Source organism: Rhincodon typus, chromosome 29, assembly GCF_021869965.1.
Source record: "Rhincodon typus isolate 14 chromosome 29, sRhiTyp1.1, whole genome shotgun sequence".
Lineage (NCBI taxonomy): Eukaryota > Metazoa > Chordata > Chondrichthyes > Orectolobiformes > Rhincodontidae > Rhincodon > Rhincodon typus.
This window is the reverse complement of record NC_063360.1, coordinates 7094593-7122020: the sequence shown is the minus strand read 5'-3', so window position 1 is coordinate 7122020 and position 27428 is coordinate 7094593. Positions and strand designations below refer to the sequence as shown.

The following is a 27428-nucleotide window of genomic DNA, read 5'->3' as shown; positions in this document are numbered from 1 at the left end:
GCTTTATAAATACATTTATAAATGTGTAGACGTTATGGTGAACTATTACGAAACCTGGTTCGGCCTCAAATGAAGTATTATGTCCAGACCTGCTCTCTGCACTTTGAGAAGGATGTGACAGCATTACAGAGGGTGCAGAAAAGATTTATAGGCACACATCAAGGGACGAGAAACTTAAGTTCTGTGGAAAGATTAGGGAAGCTTACATTCTTATCCTTTTAGAGCAGATACGATTGAGAGAAGATTGATGTGTTTGAAATTGTGAGAAGTCTGGTCAGAATAACTGGGGAGAAACTGTTTCCATTGATGGAAATGTCAGGAGTCAGATTTAAGGACTGGTGAAAGAATCAATGGGGAAATGAAGAGAGAGCTTTTATGGAGTGAGTGGTTAGGATGTGGAATCTGCTGCCTGAGTACATGGTGTGGCAGATGTTATGGACCAGACCAGACCCTCTAAATTATATTATATAGATATCCTGGACCCTAAATTTTATATTTTTTAAAAATGTAAGTGTTATGTACTGCATTCCAGATATGATTCGATTGGTTCGTCAATAAGCTTTAATTGAAACATGCTTTATTCTTACAGCACAGTTAAAGTATAAAGAAGAATTAGCATCTTTACTCTATTAAAATACTTAACAAGATAATGTATTATTTAACCATTAATCATCAACTATTCCGATGTAGGCAGCGTCCCATTAACATACACTTGGCAAAGGCAATTCAACAACACAGTTATGATTCTCCCGTGCTGTCTCTCTCCAGTTCAGTCGAAAGAAAACTGAAAGAAACAATCTGCCCTTCTGATTTATTAAGAGGAAGCCTTGCTGTCTAAGACTTCACTCTAGTAGCAGAGAACTCAAGCTTTTATCTCCAGCAGCCAGCAAAACCCACCAACTGACTGAAAGCAAAACCAAAATCCTTTTTGGGTCTGTGTGAGCCTGACGTCACCCACTTGTGATTCTTTTGTTTTATTTAAGAACAGAAACAGCCAGGGAGAACTCAAAGCTGCTTATTAACTACCTGTCTGAAGGGGACATTTCAACACCATTGTGACAAAACAAAGCAAGACAATCAGGACAGAACGCACCTCTTAAAGGCACAGTATTGTCACACCGATTCACTCAAAGCTTTCAAGGAGAATAAGATAAACACCTGAGAGACAATATTTGCAGGGCTATGGGGAAAGGTTGTGGGAGGGGGGACTTTTTTTTTTAAATTCACTCATGAGATGTGGGTGTTGCTGGCTGGGCCAGCATTTATTGCCTGTCCCTAGTTGACCTTGAGAAGGTGGTGGTGAGCTGCATTCTTGAACCATTGCAGTCCATGTGCTGTGTGTTGATCCACAATGCCATTAGGGAAGGAATTCAGCAAAACTGAAGTTTCCAAGTCAGTATGATGAGTGGCTGGGAGGGGAACTTGGAGGTGACAGTATTCCCATGTATCTGCTGCCCTTGTCCTTTCAGTGGTTGTTGATTTGGAAGGTGTTGCCTGAGGACCTTTGATGAATTTCTGCAGTGCACATTGTAGATGGCATACGCTGCTGCTACTGTGTTTTGGTGGTGGAAGGAGTAAATGTTTCTGGATGTGGTGCCAATCAAGGGGTTGCTTTGTCCTGGATGGTGTCAAGCTTCTTGAGTGTTGTTGGAGCTGCACCCATCCAGGCAAGTGGGAGGTATTCCATCACACTTCTGACTTGTGGCTTGTAAATGGTGGACAGGCTTTGGGAAGCCAGGAGATAAGTTACTCACTGCAAAATTCCTAGCGTCTGAAATGCTATTCTAGCCACTGTGTTCATGTGGTGAGTCCAGTTGAGTTTCTGGTCAATGGTAACCCGCCCTCCCCAGAATGTTGATAGTGGGCTGTGGTTAGATTTGTGTCTAAGAGAGACCATGATGGACTGAATGGATTCCATCATGTTGTGACCATTCTCTGATTGTATGAAATTGGAGTCCGTTTTCTGTATTGATGGAACGATGTGACTTTTAAATTTTTTGCCGTTTTACTGATTTTCTTTAAACATCATGCATAGCATAAACAACTATTTAATTTAACTTAAAACTCAAATGGGCCCAAATCCTTCCAAGTCACTGTTAGCATAAAGAAAGCCAGTGGACCAAATGCCTTCCTATTCACTTCCATTCTGTGGAGCATCAATGAACTAATCTGCTTCCCATTCACTCCAATCATGTAGAACAAAGTGGACCAAACCTTTTTCCCTTTGTCCCCATCGTATGGGATTCGAATGGGCTGAACTCTCCTTCTTCCATTTGTACAGAATTAATCTCTTTCCAGTCACCCTGTTCTATAAAGTTCTTGCAGTGTTTCATTTCAAATTCTTTCTCCATGCATACAGTTAAATGGTCAGCACGCTAACCTCTAATCAATCAATTGAAACTCCAACTACGAGACACAATCTAATCACTTGTGTGTAATGCTGTTAGTGTACATTGTCTTCTCTTGTTTGGGTTAGATTTAATCACTAAATGAATGATTAAATGGTCTGCTCTGTAGCATTTGCAAATTGTTTATTTTACGCTCTGGCCTTTCAAAGATCTGATGCGTGGGATAAGGCCTTTTAGCAAAGTAAATCTGTATTTGCCAGATATGCAACTTCCATCAAATACAGTTATTTGTTTTGGTTAAACCTGAAACACGAATTACCTCGAATGACACTCTCTGCAACAGGGTAAAAGATCATTGGTCTTGACTGGTCTATTCTGGTATTTACAGCCTCCCAGAGCCTCCTCCCATGTTAATGACCTTGTTATCATCCTCACTACTTCAACCCACCCAACCCCCACCATCTCCCATCTCCTGCTCCACTCCCATCCCTTCCCCCCTCCACTTTCTCACCCCACCCATACCTTGCCCCTCCCTACACCCTGGACTCCCCCTGTTACAATCTCCTTCACATTTATGCGTCAAGTCTCCCATTAAAATATGTCAATATATCTATCCACTTCAACCACTCCATGGAGCAGCATTGAAAGACTTCCATTCTTATCCTTCTGTGTCTAAGCAAGTTGCTCCCGGACCCTACGAATGATCTGTTATTGTCTATTTACTTTTCTATTCCTTCAAACCCCTTCATATTCTTAAAGATCACTGTCAGGTGTATATTTCATCTCTTGATTTCTGGAGATATTAATTCTAAATTAATTCTAAATTAAATTCTCCTGTCAACTATTTGCATTCTCTAATTTCAAGGTAACATCCTTGCAAACACAGTTTACTACAGTGCTGATATGTCATTTTTAAGAATTCACATTTCTGGCCCAGTGAGAAGGAGAGAAAGACCAACTCATTTGGTGAGTGAGGGCAGCAGTTTCTGCGTGATGTTCTAGCCATTGAAAATCGGAAGTCTATAGAGTCTGGAGATAGACATGCCTCAAAAATTCCATGTTGGGCAGACACATTAACAATCTAGAACATTCCATAGAACTTTAGATGTCATGATGAGACAAGTCAAACTCATTGCTTTGTTCATGTTATCTCATGAGTTGCTGAATGAAAGTGTGTATATGTGCATCAACATGCCAGAGCGTTTTCTGTGGATTCAAGTGGGGCATTCCAGACAATGCATTTATCTCTGTGTATATGTATCTGAATATGTGTATTTGCACATGTGTATATCTAAGTGTGTATGAGTGCGTGCGCATCTGAGTGTATGCATGCACAACTATCTGAGTGTATGTGCATGCAAGTATATCTGAATGTATGTATGTGTGTGTGTGTGTGTGTGTACATATTTATCTGAATGTATCTCTGAATGTGTGTGTGTGTTGTACGTGTGTATCTTGACAATCTATGTGTGTGTGCATGTGTCTATGTAATAAAGAGAGAGAAAACAAACTTTGAGGGTAAATTTGCAAGTAATATCAAAACAGATAGCAAGCACTTCTTTAAATACACAAATAGGAAGACAGAGGGCAAGGTGAACTTAGAGACTGAAACTGGGGAAATAACAACAGCGCACTCAGAAATGGCAGAGGGATTGAATAAATACTTTGCATCAGTCTTCACGAAGATGCTAATAGTATTCTTAAAATAGTAAAGAATCAAGGGGGAGAAAGGGGAGAGAAAATAAATACAACAACAATCAACTAGAGGAAAAAGTGCTGGAGAAACTAATGGACCTGATTGGATGCATCCTAGGATATTAAAAGAAGTAGCTGCAATGATAGCACTGGTGATAACCTTGCAAGAATCCTTATATTCTGGAAAAGCCCCAGAAGTTTGGGAAGCTGCCGATCTAATGCTGTTATTTAAAAAGGTGAGGAAAAATGCTAACTATAGGCCAGTCAGCTATTGGGAAGGTGTTAGAGTCTATAATAAAGGATATAATAGCAGAGCAGTAGAATTACATAATATAATCAAAATATAATCAAACACAGCCAGCCTGCCTTCATAAAGAGGAATTCTATGTCTGACAAATGTATTAGAATTTTTACAGGAGGAATTAATCAGAATAGATACAGGAAAATTAGTGGATTTAATAAACCTGGATTTCCAGATTTTGTGGCCTTGATAAGGTACCACACATTAGGCTACTTAATAAGATAAGAGCCCATAGTGTTGGAGGTTGGATATTAGCATGGGTAGAGGATTGGCTAACTAACAGAAAATAGAGAGTTGGGTGAAGAGGGGACATGGCATCCTGTACTCAGTAGTGTGCCACTGTATATTAAGGACTTGGATGAGTGAAGTGAATGCTGCCGCTAACTTTGTGGATGACATAAAATAGATGGGAACACCATTGGTGAGGATGACACAAAGAGTCTGCAGATGGATACAGACAGATTAAGCCTATCGGCAAAAATGTACAAATGGAATATAAAGTTGGAAAATGAGAGGTTATGTACTTTAGCAGAAAGGAAAGAAGAGCTACATATTATTTGAATAGAGAAAGACTGCAGAAAACTACAACACACTAGGATTTGGGAGTCCTTGTACATAAATCACAAAAAGCTAGCATAAAAGTTCAGCAGGTAATTGGAGAAGGCAAGTGGAATATTGCCTTTATTTTAGTGGATATGGATTATAAACGTAGGGAAGTCTGGTTAAAACCATATAAGACACCAGTTACACCATGTCTGGAATCCTGTGGACAGTTTGGTCCCCCTATCTAAGGGAAGATATACTGGCATTGATGGCAGTACAGAGAAGGTTCATTATGTTGATTCTATGTGTGGAGGGGTTTTCATATGAGGAGAGGTTGAGTAGGTTGAGCCTGTGTCCATTGGAGTTTAGAAGAATGGGTGGTGATCTTATTGAAACATTTAAAATTCTTAGGGGACTTGATGAGGTAGAAGAAGAAACATTGTTTCCCATTTTGAAAGAGTCTAGGTCCAGAGTGCAATTAGAATAAGGAGTCACTCAATTAGGACAAATTTGAGGAAGAATGTCTTTTCTGAGAGGAGTGAATCCGTGCAATTCTTTACTGTCGAGGGCTGGTTGTTAAGTATTTCAAGGCTGACAGAGACAGATTTTTGACCAGTAAAAGAATCTAGAGTTATGAGGAAAAGACTGCAAAGTTGAGTTGAGGATTATAGATCAGCTATAATTTCATTAAATTGGCAGAATAGACTGGATAAGATAAATGGCCTACCTCTGCTTCTACATTTAATGGTCTTGTTTATATCTTGAGAGAGTGTGCACATTTCAGTGTGTGTATAATGTGTATATCTAAGTGTGTGTGTATGTGTATGCACACGTTCAAAGATGTGAGATAAGGACAAGAGTCGTTCTGAATTTTGTCTCCTTGCCCAACATTCCCCCACCCTACCCCCCCCTCTCCCCCCACCCTACCCCCCCATCTCCCCCTACGCCCCAACAAAACAGACATGCATGCACAGATACGCGCACACACATATTGTCACCCCAACATGCTGACCTGAAATAAAAACTGTCACTACTGGGCTGTGACCTGAAAGCCCATTACTAGAGCCCAGCTAGAAGCCATTAACTCACTAGTCTGTAGTTCTTGAAGATTAGGGGAGAAAAGGCAGAGAACCTAAAAAAACAATTGATACATTTTTACACAGTGGGAGGACACAATTAGCGCTGAAGGTGAATTTGGTCTTGACCATAGAACAAAATATGGAAGAGCAGATTGGCTGCCTGCTTTACCCACCTCCCGATTTTCTCTTGAAAGGGCGTTGGACAGGTTGGAAAACAAGCGGATGATTTTCTTTTACTCATTTTGCACTAATGCTGAAGACTGATTTCACCCCTAAGTCCTTGAATAAGGTAGATCTTAATCTGGCCTATCTCTGCCAGATGCCACATCCTGACCCAACATGGCTGTAACACACCAGGCTGGTAATGGCAAGTGGGTTTGGAACAGGTCAACTCCGAGCGATTTGGTTCCCAACCCAAACCTGACTCCAAGGAGCCCACCCTTGGCTCTAATTGATGCCAGCCTCCACCAAAGAATCACTTTAAACATGACCTCCAATCCTGGCATGTGGCTCCATTTAATTCTCCACTACTGCCAGATCCTCTAGTATGTGATGTCTGCTGCCTCATCCTGATCCAGCCCCCACCAATTCACCTAAGGCATCTCAACCATTCCCAACTCCCAGCTCACTTCAGGGGAGAGAGAACTAAATGTTCTCCCACTGTAACATTGGTCCATCTTTTGATTGAGAATATTGGGATTTGACTTCCTTTCATGATCTCTGTTTTCTCTTGTGGATCTTGAGAGGCTCTGTGTTCTCTGAACGTGTTCCAAGCAGAACCACCTCAAAACTCTTCCCTCATCTTCAAATCTTTTTTTTTGTCTCTTTTTTTTCTTGCCTTCCTCCTATTACTCAGTGGGAGACTGACGACACTGCAGAATATGTGAGTAAAGTGCCTGATTCTCTGTGCTCTCTTGGGTTCTTGTGTTCTTGTGGAATGTCATCTCCTTGATGTTCAGAAATGCTACAAATAGTTCTTTTCTGAATTTGTGTAGCTTGATTGCTATGTTTTGTTGTAATTTATACTTTTTGTTGATAGTATTTAATCGCAATACGTCCAAACTTTAGAATCTCTGGCCAAGTAGTTCCCTCGCCTTTCGCCTGTCAGTGTCACTCTATAATCCATTCACACAAGTGCCACTAATGGTGAATCCCCTAAGCATGCAATCCTGGTACCATACCTTTAACTGGTACAGTGCCCACCTACCTGATGAGTCTCTGGGAACAAGGGTTTAACCATAGATTACCAACCAGAGCTAGCACCTGAAATATGAAATGATTTCAGCAGAATCTGTTCCTGTAATAGGGTAAGTCCTGCCTTGATTTCTGAGCTGGCATCTGTGCAAAAAGATTCTGCTGTGAGTTTTTGGTTTGCATGTGTTATAGCTCTTAGTTTGAATGTTTTTAATTTGTGCACGAAGCTGTTTAAAACCTTTGAAATTCACCCAGTTAGATACTCACTCACAATAATGTATTTCCGTCACTAGGAGATGATCATCTCTGGACTGCAACCAGAAACAATGTATTCCATCACCGTGGCAGCCTACACAACAAAGGGTGATGGCGTGCGCAGCAAGTCGAAGCTTGTGGTCACCAAAGGTTCAGGTCAGTCACCAGCTTTGACCTTGTGCAGTTGAAGCAGTAGAGGAGAGCGCTGTTTAGTTCCTCGTCCATTTAATCTAGTCTTTTCCAGCTCTTTTCCCTTCGACTTTCCTTGCTCAATACAAATGAGCCATGAACCTCATCTGCCAGCATCAGCAGAATATATTCTTCTACAAATGAAGGAGACTTTGACCTCACCAGCTACCTGTCTGAGAGTGGTCATGATGCAATATTCAAAAGCAGAAACTGATTTTACTCTCCTTACCTCGGAGGCTTTGATGTCAATTATATTTTGCTAACAACATCCCAAGCGACAGCTGCATTTGAGCTTGGTTTCATTCTCTGCATGGTTCAGCCTTGAGCAATGAATGCGTCACACTCAGGAACTTACATTGCAAATCTTTTAGCAAACAGACATCTCTCCACTTGTTTCGACTTTTGTTAAATGCCTGAGACGAAAATAGAAATCAAGGTGTGGAGCACAAGAGCAGGTAGATGGATATTAGTGAAGGCCTCAAATTAGAGCAGAGGGGCAGAGCAATATTGCTGAGGCGTTGATTCCAGGAGAGACAGAATGGACAGATTCACAAAGGTCTTTTGAGTCCAAGAGATAGATGGGTGAATATCTGAAGTTTAACCTACTTTGGATTGATTTCTGTACTTGTTTACAGGACTGTTGCTATGAAGGAAGTGTTTTATTGCAGTCTCATGGCAAGGAATGATTTCCATGTTACTGTTTCTCAAGTGGGATGATAGTCTTGTTATTTTTGAAGTAGGAGTGTGTTCTCTCATTAATATTTCTTGGAAATATGTGTTGTCAAGTGAGGAGGTGGGATTTTGTGACTGCTCTGTTTCTAGATTCAGGTGAGGAATCATAGAGTCATTGAGATGTACAGCACAGAAACAGACCCTTTGGTCCAACTCATCCATGCCAACCAGATATCCTAAATTAATCTAGTCAAATTTGTCGCCATTTGGCCCATATCCCTCTAAACCCTTCCTAATCGTATACTCATTCAGATGCCTTTTAAATGTTGTAATTGTACCAGTCTCCACCACTTCCTCTAGCAGCTCATTCCATTGCCTCTTAGATCCCTTTTATATCTCTTCCCCTCACCTTAAACCAATGCTGTCTGGTTTTGGACTCCCCTACCCTGGAAAAAGACCTTGGCTATTCACCGTATCCATGCCCCTCTTGATTTTTTAAACTGCTATAAGGTCACCCCTCAGCATCCAACACTCCAGGGAAAATAACCCCAGTCTCTTCAGCCACTACCAATAGCTCAAACTCTCCAGCCCCAGCAACATCCTTGTAAATCTTTTCTGCACCCTTTCAAGTTTAACAACATTTTTCTTATTACTATGGTCCTATTCCTGGCAAACCTGATTAATATCGGGAGAAGTACTTAGGCATTGATTCACAGTGGTTAGAGTGTGTGTGTGTGTGTGTGTGTGTGTATTGTTTGTTGAGAGGGGAGGCTTACAATTCGCTTGTTCCCAATGGAGTTAGCACAGGACTGGCAGCTGGGCTGCTGTTGCATATGTGCAGGAGACAAGCAAGCAATGAATCCTCATGTTCTATAGAGCTGTAAAAGAGTAATGTTTGCAAAGCAGCCTGCAAATATTCCACAGAGACCATCTGTCCTGTTTCCTGGAGAGCAGAATTCTCCCCTTGGTGCAGTGGTGAAGAGCAGGCGCAATGTTCTTTGAACATGAACTTTGTTACATGTTAATTAAAGGAACAATACCCTAGGAATTAGTGCCGATGAGAATAACGGATACCTACTGCATTTATAGGATGTTCATCTAACAGTTATTTTAATGGAAGTTTAGATTAATGTCTGCATTAACATAGCAGACAGAGGAATGTCATATCGATATGTTAAGCCCTCATCAGTTAGAGCTGTCACCAGAAATTTCTTGCTGACAGTGTTTATCCCGCCTGCTGTGAGAACTGTGTTGGTTGCTAACTGGCCTGGAGCCAAGTAACTAGATCACTTCAAGCCATCAGCTCTCCAGTAAGGGTGAGAATTTTTTTATTCCTGAGAATTTGCTCATGTTTTGTTCATCCAGAACCAACTTATCCTCCCTTACCGTCACCTCAAGATGTGAGCAGTGTGCAGTGTGTGATAGTGGGATCCCAAGTAGGCAGGTGCATTAAACATGTGAAGTTGTCAATATTTCTGTACACTGTAGCCTGATTTAAGTTTTTTTTAAAAAAAATACACATTTTCTGCAGAGTTTGACATATTCACACGTGGGTTTCACTCCTCTGAGAATGTCACTAAATAATCATCTCAGGGAAGTACAAAGTAGCAGGTGAGATTGAGCAGGTCCAATAAGCAAGTGTCAGAGCAAAGTTTGGAAATCTTCTACCAAAATATTGACTGGGCAACAGTTATTATTGTCATTTTAAAATGGGCTTATACACTCCAACCTATTTTGGATTGTGGGCAGTACCACCAGAGGGACCAATGTGTGACATTAATGCGATAGTTCTCTTTCTCCACGACCACTGCATTTTCAGCATCAAATTGGATAGAATTTAAGAGTTATTCAGCCCATCGGCTCCATGCTGGAATTTATACTGCATTTGAGCCTTCCTGCCCAGATCCAATCTATTCCAGCTGCTCTGCAAGAAAAGTTGATGAGATTGGGAAGAATGAGAAAGAAGATGGACCCTCAGTACCTTACCCAGAGATCATGTGGAACACTGTTGGGAGTTGCTTGGAAAACTGAGAGCAGACCAAAAAAGGAAAACCAAGTGGTTGGACATAATGGAATGGGCGGATAGAATATTAGGGGATGGGCATGGTTTCATGACCACCAAGAAAAGGTAACTCGAATGAAAATGAGGCTGTGGTGTTACTGTGTGAACATTCTGATTTTGATTTGATTTATTATTGTCACGTGTACCTGAGTACAGTGAAAAATTTTGTTTTGCATGCAGTACAGGCAGATCATACCATACAAAGACACAAAGATCATAGGGTGATTGAGCAGCGAGAAATAAAAAGTTACAGCTGCAGAGAACGTGCGCATAAAGCAAGATCAACATTGGATTTGAAATTTGAGAGGTCCACTCAGAAGTCTAATAACAGCAAGGAAGAAGCTGTTCTCGAACCTGTTGGTACATGTGTTTAAGTTTTTGTGTCTTCCGACTGATGGGAGAAGTTGAAAGAGATTAAATTTCCTGTCAATCGTTTCATTGGAGGTACAAAGGAAGTTCCATACCTCTCACTAAATGGCTGAGAGAGGAATTGAGAGAATACACTCACTAAGCGTTCTTAGGTTCACAGGACCATACTTTTTTCATGTACAGAAACAGAGCTGGTAGAGTATGCACTCCAGCACCTCCTTCGCACCAGCCACAATATAGTGGAACACTGGTACAGTCAAAGATAAGAATTTAAAACAACTTGGACATTGTGACACCTGGCATTAAAGCAGCATAGATTCTGATCTCTCGTTACTGATGGCAGTTCAACATTTTAGCTGGCAGTTTATATTGTGATTTGAGCAGGATACAAGTGGTGTGGTGCGTGGGAAATAAAGAGAGTACCATCTAGAAACTGAAGGGAGAAGGCAATTTATGATGCTAAATGCTGTGAAGTTACAATGCAGGTAGGTGACTGTCAATAAAAGGCCTAATTCAAATATCATATATATTTTTGCATCTGTGAGTATTTCCTGTCAACATTTTCCATTATACATTTCAGTGACAGCATGTATAATGGAAACTGTCGATGTTTAACTCGTGCACTGTAATTATACCTCTGATCCATGCACCGTGGTAATCGTGCATGCCACAACTGGCAAGAGTGGGTAACTAAAGCATGACAGGCTGACTTTAGCAGTTCTGATTATTAATACTGACAGGAATTTATAAAGAAAAGACAAAAATTAGGACAGCAAGTATGACTTTCAATTGGCCGCTAATTAAATTCTCAAACAGTTATTCCCTACCCTTCAACCCTATTTTTACCAGAAAATGAATAATTTTTTCCTTCATTCCCCAAGTGTGAGTGTGCGGAAGTTCAACTGGTTTGCATGTAAATTGCATGTATGCATATGGAAAATGCTCTTCTTAAGTGCACATGCATATATATCTAGAAGTCCTTACATTATTTGAACAAACAGACGAATTTACTTTAAACTAAGCTCATCACTGTACAAGAAACTGCTGAGAAAGAAACGTTCTAGTCCTAGGCCCCATTCATCTTGAGTAATTTGCTGTTCCATAACAAATGCTCAATACTAACTGTGATTTAATCCCAATGACCCATAGTGTCAGTTTGCACAGCTGATGCTGTCACTTCGCTCAATCCTCCAATAAAACATTTGAACTTAATTGTAAATCTTAATCTGTACTGAGGAGCATTTTTTTCCCTTTGGTAAGCACAACCTTCTGCATTTAACTTTTACACAGCTCACTTGGTGTGATCTATTCATCCCACATTTTCCTTTCGCTTCTGTCCTCACTACAGCTGCTGCTGCTGCTTTTAGGTGAATTGGAGGCAGTGTGAGGCACCCACAGGAACCTCACCTGGTTTTCTTTTACTCTCCTTGTGTGAGAATTCAGGGTGCTATTGAACAATGGCAGGGGTTGCAATTGACCTGTCTTAAGAATTGCTTAAAATCAATTGGCACAGAAACTATGGCTTTCTCTTCCTTCTGACCCCCTGCTGTTAATTGCACCAATGTGGCCTGTAGTGAGAACATTGAGTAGTCAGTGGGCACCTTTGCTCTCCCCAGTCAATGGGCACCTTTACCCCACAAGTTGGTGGACACCTTTGCTGCCCCACCCTCCAGTCAGGGCACACCTTTCCTCCCCTCCAGTCAGTGGCCACCCTCCCCTGCCCCAAGTCAGTGCCCACGCCCTTCCCCAGCAGTCAGTTCATACCCTTGCTTCCTCCAGTCAGTGGTCACATTTACCCTCCAAGTGAATCGATTTAAAGACATGACGAGAACATTAGGTAACAAAAACAAAAGGAACATAAACAACATCAAAGCACTATTTTCTTGATTATTTTCTAACCTATTACCTTTTTCTCCTCCGTCCTAATAAAATATCTGGATAAATGAAGTACCGTTGTACAATAAAAGTCATTGACCTTGTCATCGATTTGTTCATGGTAATGAGATTGAAATTGGCCGGATTTAATATCTTGCCGGCATATTGTCTATAGCCCACGTTGCATCTGGACAGTGTTGATTTAGATGTGCCTCCTGGGCTACGCTCTTGTGGGATTGTTGCTGACTTGCACATTGTGGTTCGGAAATGGTGAACACATTCAGGTAATGATTGCAGTCGGACACTAGCTGGCTGTTGGCGTATTGGTGCTTTGCCAGCAAATGGTTGTGACAGGAACAGATTGGAGCTGCAGCTAAGCCACGGATCTTAATGTAACAGAGCTCTTGTGATTATTTACTGCATTGTTCCCTGAATGTCACAGACTGATTTCTTCAGTCTGTGCAGTCAAATGTCCTCCGGTGCAGTGGACTTCAGCAGTTTTCAAGTTGAAGAATAATCAAAACTTCTGTGTTAAGAATGGAAACAAGCTGCACAGAGCAGAAAGTTGTCGAATATGGCTAGTAATTCAAAAGCTGATCTCAATTTTGGTTGGGAGAGGAACACTTCATTAGACGTCAACTCCCTCTGAGTTTGTAGTGTGGAGTGGGAGGAACAACAAAATAAGTCAACACCTTCAGACTCTTTTGACTTTGCGCATAAAGATGGACAGTCATAAAATAGCAACAATTGGCAGACCAGAATTTAGTAATTACAAATTTTTATAGGTGCACCATAGAACGCATCCTATCTGGATGTATCACAGCATGGTATGACAACTTGTCTTTCGACGACTGAAAGAAACTATAGAGAGTTGTGAATACAGCCCAGTCCATCATGCAAACCATCCTCCCATCCATTCACTTCATCTATAGTCCCCACTGCATTTGGAAATCAACCAGCATCATCAAAGACCCCTGCCACTCCAGTTATACTCTCTTACACCTTCTTCCAACGGGCAGAAGACATGAAAGTTTGTCTACACATACAAACAGATTCAAGAACAGCTTCTTCCCCGCTGTTACCAGACTTTTGACGGAGCTTTTTAATGTTAATGTTATTCTCTCTCTGCACCTCTCGGCAGCTGTAACACTGTACCCTGCACTCTTCTGTTATCCTGATGCACTTGTATAGTTCGATCTGCCTGTAAAGCACTTTTCACTGTACCTCGGTATATGTGACAGTAATAAATCAAATCAAAATTAGCCTGACAGAGGGTCAAGTTTAATTGAGCACCAACTGTTCTGATGTAACTCAAGGAGCCAGCAAGTGGTAAAGTCTTTGAGGCAGCACAGAGACAAAGAATGGGTAAAAGCCTCCAGGGCAGAAGACCAGAGCATAGTAGTTACGAGGAGAAAAGCCAGCACATCAGTCAGAGCTCATGGTAGAGTTCAGAAAAGAACTGGTGTTCCAGACACTGCAGCATTTGCAACGCAAGGCCAGGTCTGGACAGAATAGCACCTTGAGAGATCAATGTTGGTTTAAGCTGACTTTTCTGTGTGTTTAAATAAAATGACAACTGTAACAATGTTCCTTGGTACAGTTAATTGATTTCAGTCAGAAATGGGAAATTCTGTGACAGAACAGTTTGAAGATGGGAGATTGCCTTGGCGGAAGAATAGTGTCTGTCAGCTGTGTTGCTGGATCCAGTCCCAATAGCTGACTGATCCTGGCACCATTTAACTCTCACAGGGGCATGCTGCTTTATTAAGAGTTGTTTTGCATGGTTCTGGATGATGCCCACATACAAGCTTCAGCAATATAAACAATGAATGTATTCCATTGTTCCAAACATCCTTTGAATGCTGTCTTCAGGCTGCAGCAGAGATCCATTGCAAAGGCTCCCTAAGCCATCACCTTTTGTTTTGCATCGAATATTTTATTTTACTTAATGCATTTTTCACATGGGATGAAATAAACAGAATTATGACTATCTAGAAGGCATTACAGTGCTAGGGAACAGATGATTTGTACAGACAGTAATGGATACCTGGGAGCTGGAATCTAGTCAGGGGGTTAAATTAGTTTCTTTAAAGAGTGAAAAATTACAAGTTACAATTCAGTTGAGGGATTTGCTTGATTTATGGAACACACAATAGAAATCAGGGATTTAGTGGCAGGCTGTGTTCTAATTGTGGGGTTCAGATGGTTTAGACAAAAATAGTAGTTGTGGAGGAGCTAGTTGTATGCTGGATTAAAATGAGGAACTTGAATGTTTTATGTGTAGAAAAGTGAACATGTGAGAGTGAATAATGTGCAGATATGAATCTTATTTATGGGTTGAGATGATTAATATGTGGAATAATGGATCATACCAGGGACTGAGTTACAGTGTGGAATCTATTCAGAAGCTTCCAGTTGTCTGTTGCCCTAAACTACAAGGTAAAAAACTTCAATAATACTTGCAATAACTATAGCAATGGAAAACTTACACATCACAAGCCACTGTCAGGAATATTTTCTATATTTGCAGGTGAGATTCTCTTTGAAGTATTTCCTTCACCTCATTCGTTCATTTCTGCCATTTACGGAATCAACTGGGCACACCTTAACCGATTGAAGTGTAGATTCTCAAAGGGTTAAATCACAAAAATATATACCAAACAGTATACAGATTAGGGACCTCCTGGGCAGCACATCCAGCAGGGCTGGTATTCAGAATGTATTCTTTGATTTATTCGTTGCATGAATAGAAAACTTAGGAATATCTTGTCTTCCCCAGTGTCTCTCTTTCTCTTCAGTCTCCAGATTTTTTTAAAAAACCCAGACTTGGAGTCTCCCAATCCCTACATACTTTCTTTCATTGGTACACTCCTTTCCAAGGAAGTACTCAGAATTGTGAGCCATGGGCATTCACTGTGATATATTTTGATTCAGGGAGAAGAACACAGGCCCTGTGGAAGTGTTTCTGGTGCACAGTCCCAACTACAACTGAGCCAAGTGCAATCTATGTTGAGTTGTCACAGCAACAGAGTGCTGGACTAAAGCTAAGTTCCAGCTCACTGTTCTCCTATGGGTTAAATTGATCAGGAAAGATTTTAAATTACAAAGCTGGAGAAAACCATTTGCTTCTCAGTCTAATGACTCTCACCTACTGGCAACTTAATTTTGCTTTTGCCACTTTGATAAATCTCTGTTTGGCCGGTTCATTGTGATTAAGGAAAGTGAAATGCAGGGAGCTGCGAGGACTATGGCAGGCAAATTGTGCCTAGTGCTGCATTAAATTGAATGAGAAACCCTTGCTGTTCATTTGCGTACAGAACTGCATCATTAATCAGGACAACAGTCTGCCAGCTGTCATTAGCTCAGAACTCAATTTGCTAAACTGGAAAAAGCTATTGCAGTGAAACCTGTGAGATCGCAGTGACACCTCCTCCATCCTCATGGTGGTAGCTGTTAACTTTCTGCAAAGGTGGGAAACTAGTGCCAAAAGACCAATGCCCATTATGAAACCCACCTGTTTAAAGATTGGATTGGAAACTGATGAGAGCGTAGAACAGCCTACCAATCTGCAGCCGACTAGTTTCCACCACCAGCTATAGGCAAAAACTCTTCTTTAAAAGAAAAATTGCTTTGCTCGCCTCTCCTGAGAATGAGGTTTTGAGGGCGAGGGTTTATGGGAGTCTGATGCCAGGGGTGGCCATTGAAGAACACTCAAATAATCAGTGTTCAGGTCTGATCTTGACCTGCAAGTGTTGGCAAGCTATTTGAGAGGGATGGACGTCACCATCAACTGCAAACTGTCTCAACCCAACCCTTACCAGCACAAACCACTGGATAACGAAAGGAGCAGCATCCCAAAGTGATTTCATGATCTCCAGTCCATCCTCTAAATACCAAAGCCATTACCCTTTTTCAGCAGCCTTAATGAGTTAAACCTAGTGAAAACCATTAATCCATTCATAGGATATAGGCACTCCTGACTCAGCCAGCATTTATTGTCCATCATTAATTAGAGGAGCCGGTGATGAACCTCTGCCAGCTATTAGAATGATCATTCCAGTTAGTACCACTTCCCTGCTGTTTTACAACAGTCTTGGAAACTTTTCCTATTGGACATACAGTAGTTCTGATTGTTTTTAAAAATTATTAAATCTCCTTAGGTAACCTATTCTGGCCATAAATCCCAGAACGTGAAAGGTAGTCAACTTTTCCCAAGAAATTAGAAGGTATCTCCTTTGTTCTCAGTCATTAACATTGACAATACCAGGTCTGACGGCTGTCACTGTGGGTTTTTTAAAATACATCCATGCATTTCATTGCATGTAATATGAAGATATTGGGTAAAAGCAAAAATCCACCCATTGAAACAGTTACCAGTGGTATTCACACACTCATTCCTCTTTGTGTGAAATTATCTTCCCCAGTGACCTGTTATGTGTCTTCCCCCTTTGTGTGCCTCTTCCCCGGTCTCCCGTTTTACTGCCTCCTCTCTTTGTGTAGGTATCTGTCTCTCACTTTCCCAGACTCTCTGATCCTTCTTTTTCCCTCCTTCCCACCTCTTCCTTGGTCTCAGACTGTGGAATTTCCCAGTGCCATTCCAATTTGTTTTTCTCTTCTCCATGGTCTATGCACAGCTTCTTCTTCTTGAGCAGCCCTCTGGAATCAAGGATGACTTGATCTTCTCTGGATCAGTGGGTTCTGAGATGGACAATAAGTCCAATGCATCCTCAAAGACTCTTCTACGTACAGGATGACAGAGCTTTGAAGGATCAGCAGATGAATTTTTTGGAGGTTTGTATGCTCCTTCCAGCACCGTGGCTTCAACCCTTCATGTTCCTGCCGAAGGCTGTCAATGAGTTCACTGCCTTCCACATTAAAATTTTGCCATTTTGGTTGGTCACAAGTCACGGACTCTTCTAATTTGGTTTGACCTTCTCAGATGAGGATGCTAATACCAGACTCTTCATGTGCATAAATTGAGGAAAGAAACATTTGGTGAAGCAGCGAGTCTCAAGGCCATAGAGTTTTCATGTGTCCTTTAGCCTTGATACTCTTTTACCAACATAGCAGTGTAGGTTCCAGCTCGCATAGAACCCCAAACTAAACCATTGCCGTCAGGACAATAGAATAGTGTTCAATAAGGTTCATGTATTTGTCCAAAATTTCATTCTTCTTTATAGAAAAGAAATGTCGATTGCTTTATTAATCTGGATACATTGCTCACAGATGTTTCACATGTTCTCTGTTTCAGTTCCTGATAGGCCCTTTTTGTCAGCCCGTCTGACTCAGGAGAACACAGTCGTGGTACAGTGGCAGCCTCCCTCAGCAACATTCGGTCAGCTCCTAGGGTATCAGCTGCAGTTTGGGCGAACAGATGTCCTGCCTCTATCAACTTTGGAGTTCTCAGACCATGAATACCAGTATGTGGCCCACGGCATGCACAAAGGTGCCACGTATGTATTCAGGCTGGCAGCTCGGAACAGTGCTGGCATTGGGGAAGAGGCAGTCACGCAGCTGACTCTACCTGAAGACGTGCCCCGAGGTTACCCGCAAATCCTTGACTTGGTGAATGTCACCACCTCCTCAGTTCAGATTGGCTGGCTGCCCCCTGCCTTAGCAGAAAGAAATGGCATCATCACAACATACACTGTGTCCTGTAAACAAGCAGGTGCTCAGAGCAACCCCATTGAAGTATCCACCAGATCCTCCCAGACTAGCCTCACATTGAACAACCTTAAACCGGACACCAGTTATGACATTAAGATCAGGGCACAAACCAGTAAAGGCCCTGGTCCTTACAGTCCCGCTGTTCAGTATCGGACGATGCCATTGGATCAAGGTAGGGGTTATCTATTGCCTTGTCATCCCGGGTGGCGGTGGGGCAGTTTTGGTTTGGTACACTCTCTTCTACTTGCAGTCAACCACGTCCAGTCCCAAGGTAAAATGTGTCAGGTCTGCTGAGAACAAGCTGTTGGTAGCTTCAGAATGCTTCATTGCTCATGCAGGTAAGGTCATCGCTTGGGAACAGCAGGTCATACCCAGTAGAGGTGATCCTCAGTGGGCTCTTCGCTCCATGCTACAAACATAAACACACAGGTAGGAACGACTGCTGTTATGTACTTCTGACTTGTGGCAAGAAGCAGTTAGTCCAGATACTTTAGAAGATGAATAGGCCACTGGCCAAGGAGACTTGGTGGTCATGTGGACATCTGATGTATCCTCAGTGCCCAGTTTACCAGATGAAACATTGACCAGCAGAGCGGATCCAGTAGGGCAGTGTTGGTTGGGGCAGGAAACTATTGGTGATCCCAAAATTGGAACCTATGGTGGGTATATGGTGGTCCTCTGTAGTTTACGTGAAGTGTCATGAAATTAGGCACCATGAAATAAATGGAATATTAAATTGAATATGTACAAAAAAGGACCAAATTTTTTGAGAGACTGAGAAATTCCTTTAAGTGCCCTATTTCAGTACTGATGTGTTCACAGTCCACTATGTTTATGGCCATTGTTACAGGATACCAATGTTTGTTTACATTGTTGTAGGACAGTTTTCTTTTAATTTTCCTTCTTTTCCAGCAGTTTTCCCTAAAAATTTCCGAGTAAAGCTTGTAATGAAGACCTCAGTGCTACTTAGTTGGGAGATTCCAGAACATTACAACTCTCCAATTCCATATAAGGTAAGTTTGTGTTTGTAAATCATCAACTTCGTTCACATTAAAACAATCACAATAAATACCTTGGTCAAGGATCACTCATGGACACATGGCATTGCAGAGTTATGAGATCCCCCCAGTTATCCTGGAATTCCCTCCCTGAGGGCATTGTGGACTGAAGCAGTTCAAGAAGGCAGCTTACTGCTACCTTCTCAAGGGCAACTAGGGATCCGCAATAAGTGCTGGCCAGCCAGCGACGCCCACATCCCACAAATTAATTAAACAAAAGACCTGTGTCTGAATGTTCTGTTGGGAACTGCTCCTTTGAGTAAGCCAGATCACATAACTCTATTTTGTTGATGCCTTTTCACTTGCTGCGTGGAAGTTTCGATAACTCTGCCTCCTAATGACATTCCCTTTCTTTACCGTTATCCAAGAAACAGAGTTGCAGCAGAACCAAGTGCCATCTCAGTCAGCATCCCATTGCAAGGCTGAGATAAGTGGATTAAATAATCCGCTGAGTGTGACAGGTTGACATTAAACTGATGTGCGTTGTATTATGAGTAGCAGTGATTGGTGCACCCAACATCCACAAAAAAAAATTAAGAGAGATATGTCAATGTAAAAGGTTAATAGGATGTAGGAAAATGTTACTAAAAACTGAGATAAAGCAGAATCTTACTGAATTACATTTGTTTAAGCCCCACCCTGACTGTTAGTACAGTTCCATAGGCTCTAACTCTGATGTTTAGTGAAGGTCTGGTTCTATTAACTGTTGCTAGTTAATCGTTGCACAGGCCCAGATTCATACAGTCCCGAGATTAATTAATAAAATTTCCTCGTAGCTCCAAACTATAAGCTACGTGCTTAATTTTAATGTGAATACTTACAGCAATTATGCTGAGGTGAATCAGGGGACATTTTTAAAAAGACAGATCCAGTAATGATTAAAGTTATGAATGTCTACAAAAGCTTATTCCTCTCCCTCTGTTCCATTTCCTATTCCTGTGTCCCATTTCTGGAAATATCCACTCCTATTTCTAACTGAGACTGCAACTCAAGCACTTATTTTGTACAAAAAAATTGTCAGAATTCTCATTCAGGAAAAAAATTGTTCCGATCTAAGGCAATGTTTAAGTAGAGGTGAAAGGGAGAGAGTGTCCACTTTTGATGAAATGGAGGAACTAATTGAGGGATGCAGTTATAATTGCTGACATTTAAAGTACACATGGACTGGGGGCAGTGTTGTGGGATGAATGAATGCTGGCATTTGAAGATCATATTCAGTTCCCCGATGGTGAGTTCTTGATCTCAACCATCAAGGGATTAGAATCAACTATACCCCACATTCAGTTAGCTGCCAGTACTCACCACTCATATGTGAACAACTATCACCCAGGAGAGGTGATGGTGGGCAACTGATGACTGTTCTCAGACCATCCCCAAGCAGGAAACTTAAACCGTAAGGAGAAGAGAGAAGAATTGGCTTGTACAAAATGTCCCAGGATGGGAGCATATACCTTGAGAGTGGAGCGGAAACCAAGTGGCACCAAACTAGTTTGAGTAATTAGCCATGAAATAAGATAACCACCAGAAAGCAATAGAAAGTGACTCTGCATGTCAGAAAATAGATGTCCTGGTAGACGACAGTCTGTGGAGACAGTGGGAGGGATATCAGCAGACTCGGTCAAACATCAAGGGCAATGTAAGTAATATTCCATTAACACTGTAAATGAGAAACATCACAGTCAGATATTATTACAAACCTGTGAAGTTGCCGTCTGCTTCAGTGACGCTGATAAAGTCAGCACTTGTTTTGTCCCAACTCGCAGTTGCACAAACATCCCAAAATTGTACTGTGCCTGGGGATCTGCTCCCCAGCCTGTTTCCAAACAGTTGTCGTCATCTATATGCGGGCTTCAGGGAAATATTTTCGAGTTGTGCCATGAAAAAGTGACAATGAAGCAATTCAAACATCTGATCATGACACCACCTACCTCAATGAAGGCTCTGACTCAAACGGGGATCCAGCTAAACTCCACAGGCATCTCTATTCTCTACAGTCCAATCCATTTCTATTCCTCGTGTGAGCCCAGAAATTAAGTTATTCAACGATAGGGCATTCCCACCAAGCCCAAACCTGCCCTCATCCATGTATGGTGTTCTATTTTCCATCTGGGATTGCTGGTTATTGTACATAATTAGGGATTTTAGTTGATTAGTTTCTTTCTCCAGAGCTTAAATTTCCACCTTGACTGGGACCAGCTAATGCAGCACTGGAATATTAAAGTTAGGGCAGTTTTACTTCTACTTCATTCATGGAATGTGAACATCACTGGCAAAACCAGCATTGTTTCCCATCCCTGGTGGTGAGCTGTGTTCTTGAGCCACTACAGTACATGTGTTGTGGGTGTATCTGCCGTTGCATTAGGAAGGAAATTCCAAAATTTTGACCCAGTCACATATCTATGCTGCCCTTGGCCTTCTCATTGGTAGAGGCTAGCAGTTTGAAAGGTGTTGTCGAAGGAACTTCGGTGAGTTGCTGCAGTGCATCTTGTAGATGGTACGTGCTGCTGCGACTGTGTGGTGGTGGTGAAGGGAGTGAATGATTAATGTGGTGCATGGAGTGCAGATGGGTTGTGGAACTTCTTGAGTATTTTGGAACTGCATTCATCCTGGTAACTGGGAATATGTTATCACACTCCTGATGACGAACAGCTTTGGAAGTCAGAAGGTAAATTACTTCCCACAGAATTCCCAGCCTGTCCTTATACTATAGTATTTATATGGTTGAGTTTCTTTTCTGGCCTGTGTGGCTTAGCTGCACAGTGAATGTATCGCTCGGTCAGTGGAGGTGGTTTTTAAAATTGTCAGTTTGTGCAAGTAACAGAATACCAAAAAGACAGGATGTTTCCCCAGATAACAGTAATACAAAATTGTGAAAAACAGTATTCAACTTGGAAAAGAAAGACTTGCATTTCTATAGTAATGTGTCTGTCAGAAATATCTTGAAACAATTTGCATACAGTGCATTACTTCCAAATTCTGACAGCTTGAGGCATGTCTGTGGATGCTGGGTCAGTTACAATTTTAATAGCCGAGGTCAGTAGGTTTTTGTCAAGTATGCAGCTACAGAATCTCAAACATCCACTGCAATAGGCAAAAGGGACCCTGTTTATTGCTTTAACTGAGAGCAGCTTTCCTGACAGTGTTCCGCTAAAGAGTCAGCTTAAATTATTTGCCCAAGTTGGCACAGTGGCTCAGTGGTGAGCACTGCTGCCTCGCAGCACCAGAGACTCAGGTGAGATTCCACCTTCGGGCAATTGTCTGTGCAGAGTTTGCACGTTCTGTCCATGCCCGCGTGGGTTTCCTCCAGGTGCTCCGATTTCCTCCCACAGTCCAGAGATGTGCAGGTTAGGTGGATTGGCCATGCTAAATTGCCCATAGTGTCCGGTGATGTGCTAGTGGATTAGCCATGGGGAGTGTAGGGTTACAGGGATGGGGAGTGGAGACAGGGTGGGGGTTGGTGGTGGTGGCAGTAGTCTGTGGGGGATGCTGTTCAGAGGATTGCTGTGAGCTCGATGGTCAAATGGCCTGCTTCCGTACTGTAGGGATTCTATGATTCTAAATCCTCAGCTGACACTTGTCCAAATTGCTGTTTCTTAAACGAAGTCAAAACTATTGTACAGCATGATCATTGTACTTCCTTATGATGATATGTATGTTTTTGGAATTATTTTATGAATAATGAGCAGGAGAAGGCCTTTCTGTGCCTGGAGGCTGCTCTTCCATTTAATAAGATTGTGGTTAATCTGATTGTAGCCTCTAATTCACACTCCTGTCTATCTTGATAGCCTTTTCATCCCCCCCTCTGCCTAGCAAGAATCCATACATCTCTGCCTTAAAAAATGTTCAAGGACTTCCCTGCCACTGCTTTGTCGGGAACAGAGTTCCAAAGACTTTGAAAATAAAAACCAAATGAACTGCGGATGCTGGAAATTAGAAACAAAAGCAGGAATTGCTGGATAAACTGAGCAGGTCTGGCAGCATCAGTGGAGCAGACCTGCTAAGCTTATCCATCAATTTCTGTTTCTGTTTCCAAAGACTTTCAACCCTCTCTAAGAAAAAGAATTCTGCCTTGTCTCCATTTTAAGTGGGCAATTCCCCTTCTTTTTAAACAATGAAACCTAAGTTCTGGATACTCCCATGCCCGGAAACATCCTCTGCTTTCTAAAACCTAAAGATGCTGGAAATCACAGCAGATCAGGCAGCATGAGCAAGTACAAGCGAACGTTTTGAGTCTAGTTGACTCTTCATCAAGAGCTTGCTTCGATGCTGCCTGACTCACTGTGATTTCCAGCACTTTTTGGTCTCAGTACAGATTCCAGTATCTGCAGCAATTTGCTCTTATCCTTTCCTTTCTACTGTCAAGACCCCTCAGAATCTTGGATGTTTATCAACTGACTATAAACTTCATAACTTACTCATGAATGGTAGGGTGTAGAGCTGGATGAAGACAGCAGGCCAAGCAGCATCAGAGGAGCAGGAAGGCTGACGTTTCAGGCCTAGACCCTTCTTCAGAAATGGGGGAGGGGAAGGGGGTTCTGAAATAAATAGGGAGAGAGGGGGAGGTGGATAGAAGATGGATAGAGGAGAAAATAGGTGGAGAGGAGACAGGTCAAAGAGACGGGGATGGAGCCAGTAAAGGTGAGTGTAGGTGGGGAGACAGGGAGGAGATAGGTCAGTCCAGGGAGGACGGACAGGTCAAGGGGGCGGGATGAGGTTAGTAGGTAGGAGATGGGGGTGGGGCTTGAGGTGGGAGGAGGGGATAGGTGGGAGGAAGGACAGGTTAGGGAGGCGGGGACGAGCTGGGCTGGTTTTGGGATGCGGTAGGGGGAGGGGAGATTTTGAAGCTTGTGAAGTCCACATTGATACCATTGGGCTGCAGGGTTCCCAAGCGGAATATGAGTTGCTGTTCCTGCAACCTTCAGGTAGCATCATGGTGGCACTGCAGGAGGCCCAGGATGGACATGTCATCTGAGGAGTGGGAGGGGGAGTTGAAATTGTTCGCGACTGGGAGGTGCAGTTGTTTAGTGCGAACCGAACGTAGGTGTTCTGCAAAGCGGTCCCCAAGCCTCCGTTTGGTTTCCCCGATGTAGAGGAGGCTAAAACGGGAACAGCGGATGCAGTATACCACATTAGCAGATGTGCAGGTGAACATCTGCTTGATGTGGAAAGTCTTCTTGGGGCTTGGGATGGGGGTGAGGGGGGAGGTATAGGGGCAGGTGTAGCACTTCCTGCGGTTGCAGGGAAAAGTGCCGGGTGTGGTGGGGCTGGAGGGGAGTGTGGAGCGGACACGGGAGTCCCGGAGAGAGTGGTCCCTCCGGAAAGCAGATAAGGGTGGGGAGGGAAAAATGTCTTTGGTGATGTGATAGGATTGCAGATGGCGGAAGTGTCGGAGGATGATGCGTTGGATCAGGAGGTTGGTGGGGTGGTATGTGAGGACGAGGGGGATTCTGTTTTGGTTATTATTGCGGGGAGGGAGTGTGAGGGATGAGTTGCAGGAAATGCGGGAGACACGGTCGAGGGCGTTCTCAACCACTGAGGTGGGGATGTTGCGGTCCTTGAAAAATGAGGACATCTGAGATGTACGGGAGTGGAATGCCTCATCCTGGGAGCAGATGCAGCGGAGGCGAAGGAATTGGGAATAGGGGATGGCATTTTTGCAGGAAGGTGGGTGGGAGGAGGTGTATTCTAGGCAGCTGTGGGAGTCGGTGGGCTTGAAATGGATATCGGTTTCTAGGTGGTTGCCCGAGATGGAGACGGAGAGGTCCAGGAAGGAGAGAGAGGTATTGGAGATGGTCCAGGTGAACTTAAGGTTGGGGTGGAAGGTGTTGGTGAAGTGGATGAACTGTTCAAGCTTCTCGTGGGAGCATGAGGCAGTGCTGATACAGTCATCGATGTAACGGAGGAAGAGGTGGGGTTTAGGGCCAGCGTAGGTACGGAAGAGGGATTGTTCCATGTAACCTATGAAGAGGCAGGCATAGCTGATAACTTCTAAAAAGAAATGCAGACTTCTAGTTAACAATTGAAAAGATGGCACCACAAGACATTTACCATAACAAAAGATTAGAACACTGAAAATTCAAGATAGTAAGAACTGCAGATACTGGAGTCAGAAATACTACCCCTTCTCCTGCCTCCAACACACCCCTTCCTCCTCGACACCACCCCAAGGCCTCCTACCCTCCCTCGACCTCTTCATCTCCAACTGCCGTCGAGACATCAATCGTCTCAACTTCTCCACCCCTCTCACCCACTCCAACCTCTCCCCCGCAGAACGTGCAGCCCTCCGCTCCCTCCGCTCCAATCCCAACCTCACCACAAAACCCGCGGACAAGGGAGGCGCAGTTGTAGTATGGCGCCCTGACCTCTACATCGCCGAGGCCAGGCGCTAACTCTCGGACACCTCTTCCTACCGCCCCCTTGATCTTGACCCCACCCCCAAGCACCAAACCATCATCTCCCAAACAATCCACAACCTCATCACCTCAGATGACCTTCTACCCACAGCCTCCAACCTCATTGTTCCCCAACCCTGCACCGCCCGCTTCTATCTCCTTCCCAAAATCCACAAACCTGAATGCCCTGGTCGACCCATTGTCTCTGCCTGCTCCTGCCCCACCGAACTTATCTCTAACTATCTGGACTCCATTTTCTCCCCCTTGGTCCAGGAACTCCCTACCTACGTCTGTGACACCACCCATGCCCTCCACCTCCTCCAGAACTTCCAATTCCCGGTTCCCAACACCTCATCTTTACCATGGACGTCCAGTCCCTATACACCTGCATTCCCCATACAGATGGCCTAAAGGCCCTCTGCTTCTTCCTGTCCCACAGGCCTGACCGGTCCCCCTCCACTGACACCCTCATCCGCTTAGCCGAACTCGTCCTCACCCTCAACAACTTCTCTTTCAATTCCTCCCACTTCCTACAGACAAAGGGGGTGGCCATGGGTACCCACATGGGCCCAACCTATGCCTGCCTCTTTGTAGGTTACGTGGAACAATCCCTCTTCCATACCTACACTGGCCCTAAACCCCACCTCTTCCTCCATTACATTGATAACTGTATCGGCGCTGCCTCATGCTCCCACGAGGAGCTCGAACAGTTCATCCACTTCACCAACACCTTCCACCCCAACCTTAAGTTCACCTGGACCATCTCCAATACCTCTCTCTCCTTCCTGGACCTCTCTGTCTCCATCTCGGGCAACCACCTAGAAACCGATATCCATTTCATGCCCACCGACTCCCACAGCTACCTAGAATACACCTCCTCCCACCCACCTTACTGCAAAAATGCCATCCCCTATTCCCAATTCCTTCGCCTCCGCCGCATCTGCTCCCAGGATGAGGCATTCCACTCCCGTACATCTCAGATGCCCTCATTTTTCAAGGACCGCAACTTCCCCCCCTCAGTTGTCGAGAACGCCCTCGACCGTGTCTCCCACATTTCCCACAACTCATCCCTCACATCCCCTCCCCGCAATAATAACCGAAACAGAATCCCCCTCATCCTCACGTAACACCCCACCAACCTCCGGATCCAACGCATCATCCTCCGACACTTCCGCCATCTGCAATCCGATCCCACCACCAAAGACGTTTTTCCCTCCCCACCCTCATCTGCTTTCCAAAGGGACCACTCTCTCCGTGACTCCCTTGTCCGCTCCACACTCCCCTCCAGCCCCACCACACCCGGCACTTTTCCCTGCAACCGCAGGAAGTGCTACACCTGCCCCTACACCTCCCCCCTCACCCCTATCCCAGGCCCCAAGGAGACTTTCCACATCAAGCAGATGTTCACCTGCACATCTGCTAATGTGGTATACTGCATCTGCTGTTCCCGTTGTGGCCTCCTCTACATCAGGAAACCAAGCGGAGGCTTGGGGACCGCTTTGCAGAACACCTACGCTCGGTTCGCACTAAACAACTGCACCTCCCAGTCGCGAACTATTTCAACTCCCCCTCCCACTTCTCAGACGACATGTCCATCTTGGGCCTCCTGCAGTGCCACAACGATGCTACCCGAAGGTTGCAGGAACAGCAACTCATATTCCGCTTGGGAACCCTGCAGCCCAATGGTATCAATGTGGACTTCACAAGCTTCAAAATCTCCCCTCCCCCC

The 27428-nt window shown here is 43.5% G+C and overlaps 1 protein-coding gene across 12 annotated transcripts in view; it reads left to right on the top strand.

Moving 5' to 3' along the window:
- LOC109930527 (receptor-type tyrosine-protein phosphatase delta-like) overlaps positions 1-27428 on the top strand; it is a 458059-nt gene that overhangs the window by 318921 nt on the left and 111710 nt on the right. For 8 of the 12 annotated variants that reach the window (XM_048614048.1, XM_048614042.1, XM_048614049.1 and 5 more), the window contains 3 exons: positions 7454-7571; positions 17834-18421; positions 19162-19262. In XM_048614048.1, the coding sequence (XP_048470005.1) occupies positions 7454-7571; positions 17834-18421; positions 19162-19262 (807 nt within the window). The remainder of the gene's footprint in view (positions 1-7453; positions 7572-17833; positions 18422-19161; positions 19263-27428) is intronic. The other 4 variants (XM_048614046.1, XM_048614043.1, XM_048614047.1 and 1 more) reach the window with 1 other exon arrangement.